We start from the raw sequence: 13,857 nt of genomic DNA on the forward strand, positions 1-13,857 counted from the left end.
AAAAATCAGAACTCAAAGTTTTACCTGTACAAGTGGTTAACATATGGGTTTACACCCAGAGAATTCATCCAGTTCCGGAATGTCGTCTCTTCCTTACTTTCTCCTATAGCAATAGATGTAATCCATATTAATGACTTGGAGAAGATGTCTTAAGAGGCCAGGTTTAAATCATTTATACACATACAACACCAAAAGTTATTCTGAATAGTTCCTATGGTACAATTTTTTTCTTGAAAATAAGTGTATCTTTTCTATAGGAATAATCTCTGTTGGCCAAGGGATTGAGAAAGTCCTGACACACTCAAGATCTCTGGATTCTGGGCACAAGGCCAGACACATCACAGGGAAGACTATGAAAATATATTTTTCTCTAAAAATGTTTTTCCATACAATACAATATCAGACATATTATTGGTTTGTATTTTAGACATTTAAGATTTGTATTGTGGAGCAAGTGCTGAGGAGTAATAGCAATGTTAATGATCCAAGTGAAATCCAACAGAAGATAGTTTGGTTGATACTGTGATAAACAGCATGTTTAAATCTGTTTTAAGTGGCATCTGTCTGTCAAAGGTATTTCTAGAGCACCTATTGTCATGGTATCTTAATTCCTTAAAGACAGTACAACTTCTGTCCTCTCTGCAGAGAGCCCCAATATTTGCTGCTTCTACATACAGTACAGTAACTCCTCACTTAACATTGTAGTTATTTTCCTGTGGTGGGGCAGTCACCCCAACCCCTGAGAAAAGGGCTGGAACAGGCCTTTTGAGGCTGCGCAGACCAGCAGCCAATCAATAAAGGCCTGTGGAGGGCCAATCAGGGAAAGGAAGAGGCAGCTAATCAGGGCTGGGTGAGGCTCTATATAAAGGCGGCCTAGCAAAGAAGAAGGCAGTTTCTCCCTGACTAGTGAGGGAGAAGGACAGGCTCCTGAAGCAAGGAGCCAACACCTTGGACAGAGCAGTGCTGGGCAGGCTTGGGGGAGCAGGAGAGGGCTCCAGCCCTGTTACCTGCTAGGCTGCAGACCCTGCTACAAAGGGCTAAGAAGGTGCACAAGGCCATAGGGGAAGTAGCCCAGGGAAGAATAGGTGGACAAGAGGGGAACAAAGGAGGGCAGAAAGAGGCTGCTGCTAGAGGGTCCCTGGGTTGGGACCCAGAGTAGCGGGTGGGCCTGGGTCCCCCCCACCTTCCCCTGCACCTGGCTATGGAAGACAGTGGCCAACATGGACTGCAACTTGCCCCTGAGCTAAGGGGCTAGACTTTGGGTTGTGGTTGGCCATTGAGGCAGGAGCTAGTCCCAAATACTGCTGTTAATGCCCCCCCTCTTGGAAGGGGGTGAGTCTGGAGTAGGGGGTGCTGCTGGAGGGCAGCGTCCTGAAGTGGACACTGCCAAGCGGGGAGCAATGTGGGTCCCAGGGTAGCAGAACAGACAACGGGCAAGACACCACGCACTGAGGACGCTCTGCAGCAGACAGAGCTAATTCCTGGAACAACCAGTGGGAGGTGCCAGTGGTGGTGAGTCTTGACCCCATCACAGTTCCTGAAAAATGCAACTTTAAGCAAAATGATGTTAAGCGAATCCAATTTCCCCATAAGAATTAATGTAAATAGGGGGGGTTAAGTTCCAGGGAAACTTTTTTGTTGGACAAAAGAGATTTTTTATATATATATATATATATATATACACACAGTATAAGTTTTAAACAATTTAATGCTGTACCCAGCGAAGATGATTGTGAAGCCTGATTGTGATGGTGGAGTCAGAGGGTGGGATATTTCCCAGGGAATGCCTTACTGCTAAATGATGAACTAACAATTGGCTGAGCCCTCAAGGGGTTAACTCGTTGTTAATGTAGCCTCACACTCTGCAAGGCAGCAGGAATGGAGGGAGGGAAGACAGCATGGCAGACAGACTCACACAGTGTGTGTGTGAGAGATGCGCATTTCCCCTTTAAGTACTGGACACCACTCTTAAGTACATTGCCTTGTTAAGTTAATCAGCAAGCTGAGACCGCAGCAGCTGCTGCCAGGAAGCTCCCTCTGTCCGTAGCCCTGTCGTGTGTCCCCTTCTGCTCGATGGAGTAACCGGGAACAGGGGGACACCCTGATATTAGTCCCCCTCACCTCCCCCCCCCCCCCGCCCCCAGCAAGCAGGAGGCTTGGAGAGCAGCTCCAAGGCAGAGGGCAGGAGCAGCATGTGGCAGTAGGGGAGGGACAGCTGAACTACAGGCAGCTGATAGCCTGCTGGGCAGCTGCTGCACAGGGAACTTAGGGGAGCGGGGAGCTGATGGGGGGGGGGGGGGGCTTCTGGCCCACCCTGGTTCCAAGCCCCCACCAGCTAGCTGCAATGGGCTGCTCTTCCTGCAAGCAGTGGACAAAGCAGGTGGCTGTCAAACAACCTTATAAGGGAGCATTGCACAACTTTAAACGAGCATGTTCCCTAATTGATCAACAGTGTAACAACGTTAACCGGGACAACTTTAAGTGAGGAGTTACTGTACTTCCCCAGCAGGAGTTCAAAGCACTGGGGACATGATCCTTGCCCTTGAGAGACTTTTCCAGTGCAATAGACCTCACTTTTTCAGTTTGCATGGCTACAGACTTAATATGACAGCGTTGCATTGGTGAAGATGTCTTCCCAACCAAGAGGGCTAGATCCTTCTTGCAGTTTTAAATGGCAGCTTTGCTTCTGGGGAATCCAGAAAATTCTGTGGAAAGACAAATCTGCGCTTTCCACAGATTTGAATTGTCCTCATTTACCTTGATGACTAGTACCTAGTCATCATGAAGGCTGCTTTCCCACTCTGACAGAATGATTTACCAGTCTGCTGTTTTTCCCTGCTACTTGTGGAGCTACCCTTCCCATGTGCACTCTTTTACTTCCCTACTTCCTCTCTCATTAATCCTTGTTTATTGACCAGGAAGTACCTGGTATTCAATACTTTTCCTTGTGTACCTTTTCATTAAACATCTGTTACACTATTGCTGATATAATACAGCACATGCCATTTGCTTTTCAATAAATAGCACATTTAAGAAATAACAAACACCTAAAACACAAATATGTGCCTGGAAAATACTTATTATTCTATTAGGATGATCCACAGTACACAAGTTAGAGCTTTTTCCCCCCACTCAGGGATGTTTTTATTTAAGAGAGATGAACTATCCTGAGTCACAGAACTTGAATGCAGCAGCATCTGAACAAAGCTTTGATTTGCTTTTTGTTTGTTTAATAGTTAATGTTACTGAGTTTGTTCAAACTGGGTTAAACAACAGCAGAAGAATCTCATTTGGTCTTGTAATTAGAGCTGGATGGAGGACAATTCCGTTTTGAAACAACGTTAGAGGTTTTGAAATTTTTTTTCATTCTCCATTGGAACAAATTCAACACCTTTCAGATGTGTTTTTGCAAAATGGAATTGTGTCAAAATGACCATCAGATTAGAAAGGTCAGGTTTTTTTATTCAGGTGTGTCTCTCCAGTCAACAGTGACAAGAGAGCCCCAGATCTCAGAAACCTGTCCATTAAAACGTCAAAAATGATACATCTCTGTGAAATGTGTCAGCTTTGATGATACAACGTATTCCGACAAAGTATGTTTAGTCAAAAATGTTCTAACCGGCTCGAATTGTAATTAGTATTGATTAATTTTAGGCACATGGGAAATTTACAAGACTCTCATTCTACAGCAGATTTTTTAAATTTTGGGGGCTTTGTCATGTGTAATTCAGTATTCCTGGTTTCACTTTCAAGCTTATAATAAAAACCTACCCCAAAAAAAGAAGCAATTATTAATAAATGTGTGCTAAAACAAAATGGAAACTATTTTAACACTCAACCCATTCCCTGCATTTCTGTCATTTCTTGTCAATTTCATAGTTGAAGGAATAGGTGGGAGGCTAAATGATGCCAAAAAGATGCCAGATTAGGTCTAAACAATTTGATCGTACAACAGGACATTTATTTACAACTTTCCAATGTTTTTGTGTTAAAAATGCTCAAAACTAGAAAGACTACATATTAAGAACATCAGAATGGTCATACTGAGTCAGACCAATTGTCCATCTAGCCCAGTATCCTGTCTTCTGACAGGGGCCAATGCTGGGTGCTTCAGAAGGAATGAACACAACAGGCAATCATCAAGTGATCCACCCCCTGTCATCCACTCCCAGCTTCTGGCAAGCTGACAAGTACTAATTTAAGGAGAATAGAAATTATATATTCTGGACTTAAATCCCTTTTTGGATTAGTGGAGATTTTAAGACTTACCGATCTCTTGGTTAGTTTGGGGTAACTAATCAATTCCTGACTGAAATGTAGGACATTGGTCCATTCCCAAAACACAAGTCAAATGCTTCCAGGAAAACATACTAAGGAAACATAGATACTAAAGGAAATATTGAGCAATTCCACTCACACTGAGAATCTTAAAGAGCATGCTGAACACTGTCAAAAGAATCCAAACCAGACAAATAGGAGCAATAGCGTGCAAGTTGGAAAGTGCAGTTCTGACTAGTAGGAATTCAGGAACTAAAAATAGCTTACTATATTTAATATGCCACTCTAAAAAAGATCCTTTATGATGCATCACCTAAGACTTCTTAAGTTTTCCAGATGGCTGAAAATTGACCAGCCGTTTTTCCATTTTCTTGTTAAAAAAAATACCTTGTGAACAACTGTGGGGGCATATATTCTGCTACATGGTGCAAAAGAAAGTCAAATCATGGAAAATCCACAGAAATGGGGCATGGAGCCATCCAGAGGAAAAAGATGGCCATGAGGTAGCTTCCCTCATATCACATTGCCACTTCTCTCCTCTCTGACAGCATTGTACTACTCAGCTGAGTGAGGAGTAGCCAGGAGGGTTGTCATAGGTGTCCAAGGAATAGCTATTTAGCATGGTACAGTTCTCTCTCTCAGTGCAGCAGAACTTTTGGTGCAATTTGCATCATAAGTTACTATTGCCTTGAGTAGAAATAATTTCCCCTCTGTGGCTTTAACAGCCCATGGAAGGAGTATGAGCTGCCAGTTGGCCAGGCAGTGACAGCACAGCAGAGACAAAAGGCATACTGGGGGGGAACATGGATAGGCCATGTTTCATTGGACAGAGATTTTTAGGACTCAGCCTTCTATGAGAAATGAAAGCCCTGCCCCCAGTTGTTTTACTTTTCTGACAGATCCCACTCCCAGAGGGCACGATGCAAAAGAGCAGTAGCCTAATAAAGGCCATGCAACTATGGGGGTCAGTGCTTTTCTTCTGTGCAGTTTTATATGGGAAGGAGAGCACCTTGAAAGGGCCTGTCCTTTGTCCCTATACATGCAGATCACCACAGAGATTAAGCATTATCCAATACATGGAAAGGAAGACCGAATTAATGCTCAGCCAGCTTTCATTAACTTAAACTCAAACAACACAGGAAAGGACAGGGATGACTACACTCTGCTCTTTCAGGGGGAAATAATCACTAGTAGGAAGGGGAGGAATTTAAAGCAGGAAAATGAAGCCTTTCCTGAAGGTGTATAGTTGAAGTTTCAACCACCCTCCAGCCAACTTTTCCTAGGCTTTAGATCCTGGATCTTGGAAGGGTCCCACTGTGTGGGTAATACCCATACAATTCTGTTGAAATTCCACAGAAAGAAGCTAGATGGCATTTGTATTGAATTAAGGAAGTCTTGCCCCCATGTTATAAATGCATTATGTTGTATCTGGGTTTTTCATGATTATGATGGCATATTAAAACAAAGACAGCAGTGTAAGAACAATGCAAAACCAACCAGGAGAAAAGTGGTTATAGTAATAGAAAAATCAAAAAGGTTTCAGGACAAATACATTTATGGAGTATAGAAAAGTACTTAATACAGTACCTACATTAGGAGGGGTCAAATCTGCATTTCATGAAGCAAAATAGGAAAGTGTTATAAATTATGAGTCAGATTATGACAGCCATCAATGACAAAACTATAAAGAAATGAGTGTTTTATCTTTTATATAACAACGCCGGGAGAAAAACAATACTGGTGTGAATGATGCTCATACTACAGTATTCAAGGGAAAATGAAGATCAGAACAAAACACTACCAATAACACCTTCTATTTGAAATATAGTTATTTTGATTATGCAAATTTATGTGACTGCATAGTTATATTATAGAAAGGGGAGAAGAGAGAGTTGATCATTGCCATGATATAAATAACAGTATTAGGATTCTCTTCATCTCTAAAATGAATATTATAGAGTTGTAAAGTGTCAGGCAACTTTAACTCACATTACAAGACCCTGTATTCAGTTACTTATAATTTTTCCAATTTTAACTGGTAAGGCTGAAATTTTCCATGCCAGATCTCTGGCTTGATCTAAATATTTTTGTAAAGTTTCAGCAAAATGATTCAACTATTTCTGAGAATGAGGTTAGAGAAAATGTTTGTCCATGTTAAAGTTGATACAAACCATTTCAGTGAGAGAAGCTCTAGCATCTCCATGCTTTGGTACAGAGACTTGAAATTTGGCAGAGGTGTTACATTAGCATGAGGGATGTGCCTTGTGCCATCCATGCGAAAATCCACCTGAATGTGGCCAAGTTTTGAGTCTCTGAAAACTGCAACTCATTCAAGGTTTGTTAAAGTTTGGCAGCATTATTCTCTGAAGATTCTGACTGCGTTGAGCATATTCCATCTCCACAAAGCTCCTACATGCCAACTGTACTGAGCATGTGCCTTCCCTACAGAATGACTAAGCATGCTGCATCTCAAGTCTTGAGGGAAAGAGTAGGACTTTTCCTGCAAATGTTCCTTCTGGGTGTCAAGGATAGCTGTGGTGCCAGACACTAAAACTGAGAAGAGGGAGACTGTATCTCTTATGCTCTCAGTGCCCCCATGGTTGCCCACCAGACAGCCTGGAGGAGAAGAAAGCAGCAACCTGACATGCTGGAATGCAGTGGGTGAGAAGTGGGGAGAAACACAGAGAGGCAACCGGAGACAGAGGGGCAGAATGACAAATCCAGGTTGTGGGAGATAGGAGAAATGAGGGTCAGGGACAGGCTAGGCATGATGGGAGCAGAAAGGAACAAGACCCTGTTGTGGGAAAACAGGAGCAGAGAGAGGGATAGAGGGACAGGCTGGAGGAGATAGGGCAGAAGGGTCTCTAACCACTAGAGTGCACTCCCCTTCAGAACCAGGAATAGAACTCAGTATTCTGGAGCCTCAGTGTTCCTCTGCTGTCAGCAAATACTTTTGCTACTTTTGTATATAATTATATACAATATTAATATTAGAGATGGACCTGAATTCACACATCCCCAAACTTTGGGGAAGTATGGATACAAAATCCAGCCTCAAATGTCCCAGTTGACACCTATCACTATAATGGACTAAATCAAAACCTCAGATCTTGACATCCTCACTCTATGGGTCTGGATCTGAATTCTGTAGCTTTGGGCCATTTAATATACACATTAATCTCAGAAATTAGGAAGTAGCCTGCTGCCTATAACAATATAAAATTGAGGTATAGCAGAATGCGGTTTTATATCGGTGGGCTTCATATCCTGTTATAGACAGGGCAGGGATGGGGAGAGGCCTTATATGACCAACCTATAGGCAAAATTCATTACTCAGTTCTATTCACTACTGATTTAAACTATACCTCAGATCCATATTCTTGTTCACATTTACATGTAATTCATGTTAAATAAATTTCTTAATCATGTGGCACTTTGGGCCTGGGCGGCAGGTGGAGCCCCTCTCTGGGGAGGCTAGCCCCCAGCTCTGCCCCTTCTGCCCACGCCCTCCCCACGGCCAGAACTTCACGACCCCCTGCCCCACCCCACCCCACGCAGCCAGAGCCACTAGCCCCTCCCCCCAGCTGCAAGAGCTCCCTCCCGCCACAGGAGCCCCAAGCCCTCCCCCACCTGCCTGGAGTGGCCCTGGGCCATCCACAGCCTGGAGTGCCCCCCCGTCTTGTCTAGACGAGCCATGGGCCAGCTGCAGTCCAGAGCGCTTCTCCTGCCTGCTGCCCAGAGGAGCCCCAGCCAGGCTGGCTGAAGCCCTGAGCGGAGGAGCCCCACAGGACTGGCCAAAGCCCCGAGCCCCCCTGCCCCCTCACACACCTGCCTGGAGGAGCCCTGGGCCAGCCGCAGCCCAGAGCCTCCCTCTCCCCCGCACCCCCCTCCCCCACGGCGCCCAGTGGAGGAACCCTGGCAGGACTGGCCAAAGCCCCAAGCGGAGCCTCCCCTGCCTAGAGGAGCCCCGGCTGGGCTGGCCGAAGTGCCGAGCCAAGCCTCCCCCTGCCCAGAGGAGCCCAGGGCTGGTTGCAGCCACACCGTGCCTCCCCTCCCCAGACCCTACCCACCCACCGTCTAGGAGAAAAGTGTCTGTGAAGATGCTTCTGATATGCTCCATGCAGCAGCAGGTCCGGGGTGGCTGCGGAGGCAATATGTGCTTCAGCCTCCCCGGAACCTGCATGGGGCATAATAAAGCAAAAACTTCACTGCCAAACCCCACAACCAGGGGTCCAGCGACCGCAGCAATGCCGGGGGAGGCAGCGCCTCCCCATGCCTGTTATATCTGCCGCCCATGACTTTAGGCCTTATTTTGCTCTTGGTTAGAAGCAACCATCTCCAATGGATTTTAATAGCAATTCTTGCCCCCTTTGTGTTTAAAAGTGCTGGAAAATTAAATGGAATTCTGTTTGTGATGTGAAGGGCCACTAGGACAAAAATTTTAGAATATGCTTGTCTTTACTCTACCCTGTTAAGAAAATAGTGCAGTTCTGCTACATCTATTACCCTGCTCTTAAAAGAAAGTCCTGATAATGTGCAATGAAATGTTCGTATAAAAAAACCCTGAGAATGCAATACAACACCAAGATACCAAGCGCTTCTTGGCATGCAACCCAGGTAGTGGTATTGGCATAAACCATGGAGGAAGCCACATGCCCTCCTTCCCAACCAGAGTATAAACATCATGCTCATGGTAATCTCATAGGAAGGGGTGGGGGGGATCCTCAGGAACTCATGGGGGGGAAATTTTGTTCTCAGCAAATGAAGTGGTTGAAGGTTATTCAGGAATCAGGATTTATCTACAATACAGAGACTTTGCTGCTATAGCTATGCCGGTATAGCAATATCAGTAACAGCACCTAATGGAAAGGTGGCATATGCTGACAAAAGGAGTTTGCTGGCATAGCTACGCTACCTCCCCGAATCACATTAACTATGCTGACACAAGCATTCTTCTGTCAGAATTGTTGCATCTGCACCAGAGGAGATGCTGGCATAGCTAAATTGGCTGGGCAGGGTGTGGGATTGTTTTACGCTCCCAACCAACATAGCTATCCTAGAAACACTTAATAGCGTAGACCAAGCTTCAATCGGCCTTTTGTCAGGGCCAGCACCAGTGAGGGAAACTCCACATTCTGATATCTGGAATGAGGGAGGTTCCTACAACAAGCTAATATTTGAAAAACTAATTGTAGTTTTATATATTAGTGTTTACATAGGCACAATCATATGGGGACAATCCAGTCAGAAGACCTAACTTCTATGTGTTATGCACACTCTCTAATGCGCTTATTTCTCGCTTGTACAGGTTGAAAGAGCTCACCTTCTAGTAAATTGAGATCATACATGGAACTGTCAGGCTTGTGCAGGGATGGGTATGTGTTAAAGAGATTTGCAACAAAAGCCAAGTTAAGTTTAGGGTTGCCTGCGACTACATCAGCTGGAGTAACAAACTGTCTGCAGCCTAGTTTGTCTGCCTGCTGAAGCATATATTCAGCCCTCTTCAAGTCATTTTTCTCCTAGAAAAGAAAGTTAAAAAAAGAAAAAGAAAAAACATTTTTAATGAAGTTTGGCTTTTCAGGTTCTTTTTTGTTTCTCTGGACTCTCATCTTAATTGCATCATAATTAAAGATTAGGCGCAGCATACAGTATGTGGATGTAGACCTTGTTCAGAACGAAGGTATTTTTTGGACCTTTTTCATAAGGTGACAATCTGTCATCCTTTTTTCTTCTAAAACATAATCAAACACTTGTTGAATCCTCTTAATTGCCATAAAGTTAGCGAACATAATCTAAAAGGAAAAGGAGTACTAGTGGCACCTTAGAGACTAAACAATTTATTTGAGCATAAGCTTTCGTGAGCTACAGGTCACTGATGAAGTGACCTGTAGCTCACGAAAGCTTATGCTCAAATAAATTGGTTAGTCTCTAAGGTGCCACTAGTACTCCTTTTCTTTTTGCGAATACAGACTAACATGGCTGCTACTCTGAAACCTGAACATAATCTGACAATCAAAAATCATGTCATCAATTAGCGAGCAGTTTGTGTAACTTGTAGAAGGGGTTTTTGTTTGTTCGCATTATTCACTTACCTAGAAGAATTCAGTCTACCCAACCCACATCATATGCAGCATGTAGATATAGTCCCAATAGTTACTGCTCATCTTTTGCTCAGATCACAGCCAATAAATATCCATGGCCATGTAGGCTGGGAAGCCATGGCTGCCACCCAAAATCCAAAAGAAAAAACAGGGGTCTCCATCGTAGAGCTTTGGCACAGGAATAGCTTGAGGGAGAAGAGAACTCCTATAAAGTGCTGTGTATTTTTATGTCACTCGGTAGCTGATTTTTTTAATTCTTATTTTATTAATGGATTCATTCTTTTAATAGAAATCTTATAAAACTTGTTTTACAACTTAAAAAGAGATAAACTTAGACCAATTTATAATTGTTTATATACTATGGAAGTCTCTATAGCTGTACTGATGAGAACTGCTATCAGTCACTCTCTTCAACTTTGTGGTATTGATTACATATTGTGGCTGATGCTTTTCTACTATTCATCTTCCTTTTCTGGCTTGTCAGTTGGTGGTGTTTGCTAAAGTCTTTCATAATCTCATGTTTATGTCCAAAATTCTGGTTTTCTTACATTTAAACATGTAACCTGTTTGTTAGTTGTATTACCAAAACTCTGTGATATTAAACTTTTCTCCTTTTTCCTCATATCTGTTATCGTTAGTTTAATATCTTAATTTTTAGTTCAACATTCACTGTTGTTGAAAGGATTTCTCCCTTCCTTAGCATTCAAAAAAGTTCTCAAATTGTCAGGTTTGATGGTGGGTGATGACCCTTTTCCAGCAAACTTCAAAAAAGTTTCACCTGATTTCTAAATAGTTACCTTTTTCCTTCTCCCTTGAGGAACTCTGGCATGATTGATTTATTTTTCCAGTACTAGAATTTCCCCCACTTTTTTTGATACAAATCAGTAGTCCTAGGGGAGTCATTCTTCCTCAAAACCACCTTGCTATTGTAATTCTAGCAGCAGCAAGGAGATGAGTGACCAATACGTTTATGGCTTTCATAAGACGCAGCGTTTACCAGGACAATTTACTAAAAATACTAAGGAGTTATTTGACAGCTGACACCCTGTTATCCCCTTATAGAGACTCCATCAGCTTTCCAAAATGTCTGATTTTTCATAACAAATAATGAAATCCCACTTTCTATATTCAGTAACTCAGAACTCTAGGTCAGCTTGTCATTTTCTGAGAGGAGTCACTATAACGCTGATATAAGAGTAAGTCCATTGTACTCAGCAATAGAGTTGGTCAAAATATAGGTGGGGAGGCATAGAAAAAAATTCAAATTTTTGGTAGAAATGAATATTGAAATTTTTCAGCAGAAAACAAATATTTTGGTTTTCAGACAAATTATTGCAGGGTTGTGGTATTTATTTTTTAACAAAAAATTTTTTTCCACAGAAAACAAAGTTTTCATGAAAAATTTCATTTAGCCAAAAACCCAATTTTCTGTCAAACAGTTGCAATGGAAATTTTTCAACTAACCTTACTCAGCACCCTCAAGAGGAGAAATGTTCTGACCCTCATCTGGGTTAAGGCTCAACGGAAGGGTTCTGCACACTCCTGCCCCTTTGCTGTTGTGGCCTGAAGTTTCCCACACCCTCCATCATTGCTGATGAATGGAAGGGAACCCTCCTACCTCTAAATGCCATCCGATTTGAAGAAGCAACACGAGGATACAAGTCTTCATTCTTTTTCCCAGGCTGAGTTCCAGAACAGAACTGGGCAACCCAGTTAGAATTCTTCAGCTGGGGAAGAGAATAGAACCCAAGAATAGGATGCTAAGATGACATCTATATTTGGGAGACCTGACTGCAAAACAGTTTTCCCTGACACAGTTCCACCTTGTAAGGTAGAAGGCACTGTGACAGATATTGCAACCTCAGGCAATCTCTTGGACTATGTTGTATTAAGTTTATGAATGGTTTATGTATCACTGTAGGCCAGGGATTGCATGCAACTCGGGGGGGGGGCAATCGGGAGGGAGGAGCGGAAGAGGGTTACCACCGCTCCTCCAGGAACTAGAAACAGTGGGGGTCCTGATGCACAGACATGCCCAGGCAGATATATTACTCCGGTGTCTGACCATCTTCTCAGTATTTCACCGCAGGGGGTTGTGTGTGATAGTTATTAGATGTTTGTACAGGACAGTCTATTAGTTATGTAACATCTAGGATATTCCAAAACTGCAGGAAGTGAAATTTGTGGGGGAGTGTCAGAGCTGACTCAATCAGCATTGAGAACAATTGACATCCATGGAGCCGGCCCCGTGTTTACTGTCTGGATCAGATGCAGGCTTGAGCATTTACAAAGTTAAAAGAACCCCAATAAAAGTCTCTGAACAGGGGACCGCTGGGTCTAGGAGACAATAGTCTGGAACTGTTTAAGAGAAGAAGAAAAGGCACATGATGCTATCCATTCCGGAGGAGACACTCTGCCAGTGGGAGTGTCTCATGAAAGGTGAATCCCAGCTTTTTCTGGATTGGACAAGTGCCGTACAGATTCATCGTTGGGTGAGAAATACTTTATTAGACAGGAAAATAACTTATTAAGAAGGACAGGCTACAGATTGCATTTTATGGTTTTCTTTTAAATGTAAACCTCTGATTCCAAACCCTTATACTTTCTCTTATTAGAAACTGTATCTCAAGCTCTGTTAAATAAACAAGTTTGTTTTTACTATGGACACATCTAAGTGCCTTGTGCTAAAGAGGCTGTTGAACTGAGATGAAACCAGTGAACTGGGGTGCACTGCTTCCATGGAGGCGGCGGATCGGTGTACATTGCTGGTGCCCAGCACATAAGGGACTGGGCGCTTGAGTGTAACACAGTGTGTAAATTGTTAGTCTGCACTGGGAAAGAGTAGGAGTGGAGCGCTTGTGTTGCCAGCAGCCAATAATTGGGGAAGTTTTCCCATGGTTGGCACAGACAAAGCTCCTTCTTCATCCTGTGTGCAGGTGGTAAAAAGTCCCACAGACAGCCTCAGTTAACCCCAAAAAGTGTCATAGGAGTGATTAAAGTGAATAACTTAGGTTGTAAATATCTCTGGAAAATTACCACTTCTGGTGACAGAGGATGTCACCTCTTGGCCCAACTTGATTATCATACACATTGTAAGGAGAGTGATCACTTTAGATAAGCTATTACCAGCAGGAGAGTGGGGTGGGAGGAGGTATTTTTTCATGCTTTGTGTGTATATAAAAAGATCTTCTACACTTTCCACAGTATGCATCCGATGAAGTGAGCTGTAGCTCACGAAAGCTTATGCTCAAATAAATTGATTAGTCTCTAAGGTGCCACAAGTACTCCTTTTCTTTTCACTTCTGGTGAGGCTTGCATATACTGGGTCATAGTAAGGCTTCCAGAGGCCAACAGGCAAAGGACTTTTGATATAAAAAGGCTGGGTTTAAACTGACCCAGGCCAAGGCCTTCTTTCTGATTCAGGAAATGGATAGGACCTTCTGCCCACAGGGGACCCCAACCTTGCAGAAGGGTTGGA

General features: G+C 43.2%; 1 protein-coding gene across 2 annotated transcripts in view; it reads right to left on the minus strand.

Annotated features, from left to right (window-relative positions):
- Positions 1 to 13,857, minus strand: part of PLS1 (plastin 1) — an 85,395-nt gene that overhangs the window by 12,706 nt on the left and 58,832 nt on the right. For both annotated transcript variants that reach the window (XM_074963834.1, XM_074963835.1), the window contains exons 10-11: positions 9,602 to 9,797; positions 25 to 103 (exon numbers count right to left, since the gene is read on the minus strand). In XM_074963834.1, the coding sequence (XP_074819935.1) occupies positions 25 to 103; positions 9,602 to 9,797 (275 nt within the window). The remainder of the gene's footprint in view (positions 1 to 24; positions 104 to 9,601; positions 9,798 to 13,857) is intronic.

The sequence above is a fragment of the Natator depressus genome, chromosome 9, assembly GCF_965152275.1.
Source record: "Natator depressus isolate rNatDep1 chromosome 9, rNatDep2.hap1, whole genome shotgun sequence".
In the NCBI taxonomy this organism is placed as follows: domain Eukaryota; kingdom Metazoa; phylum Chordata; order Testudines; family Cheloniidae; genus Natator; species Natator depressus.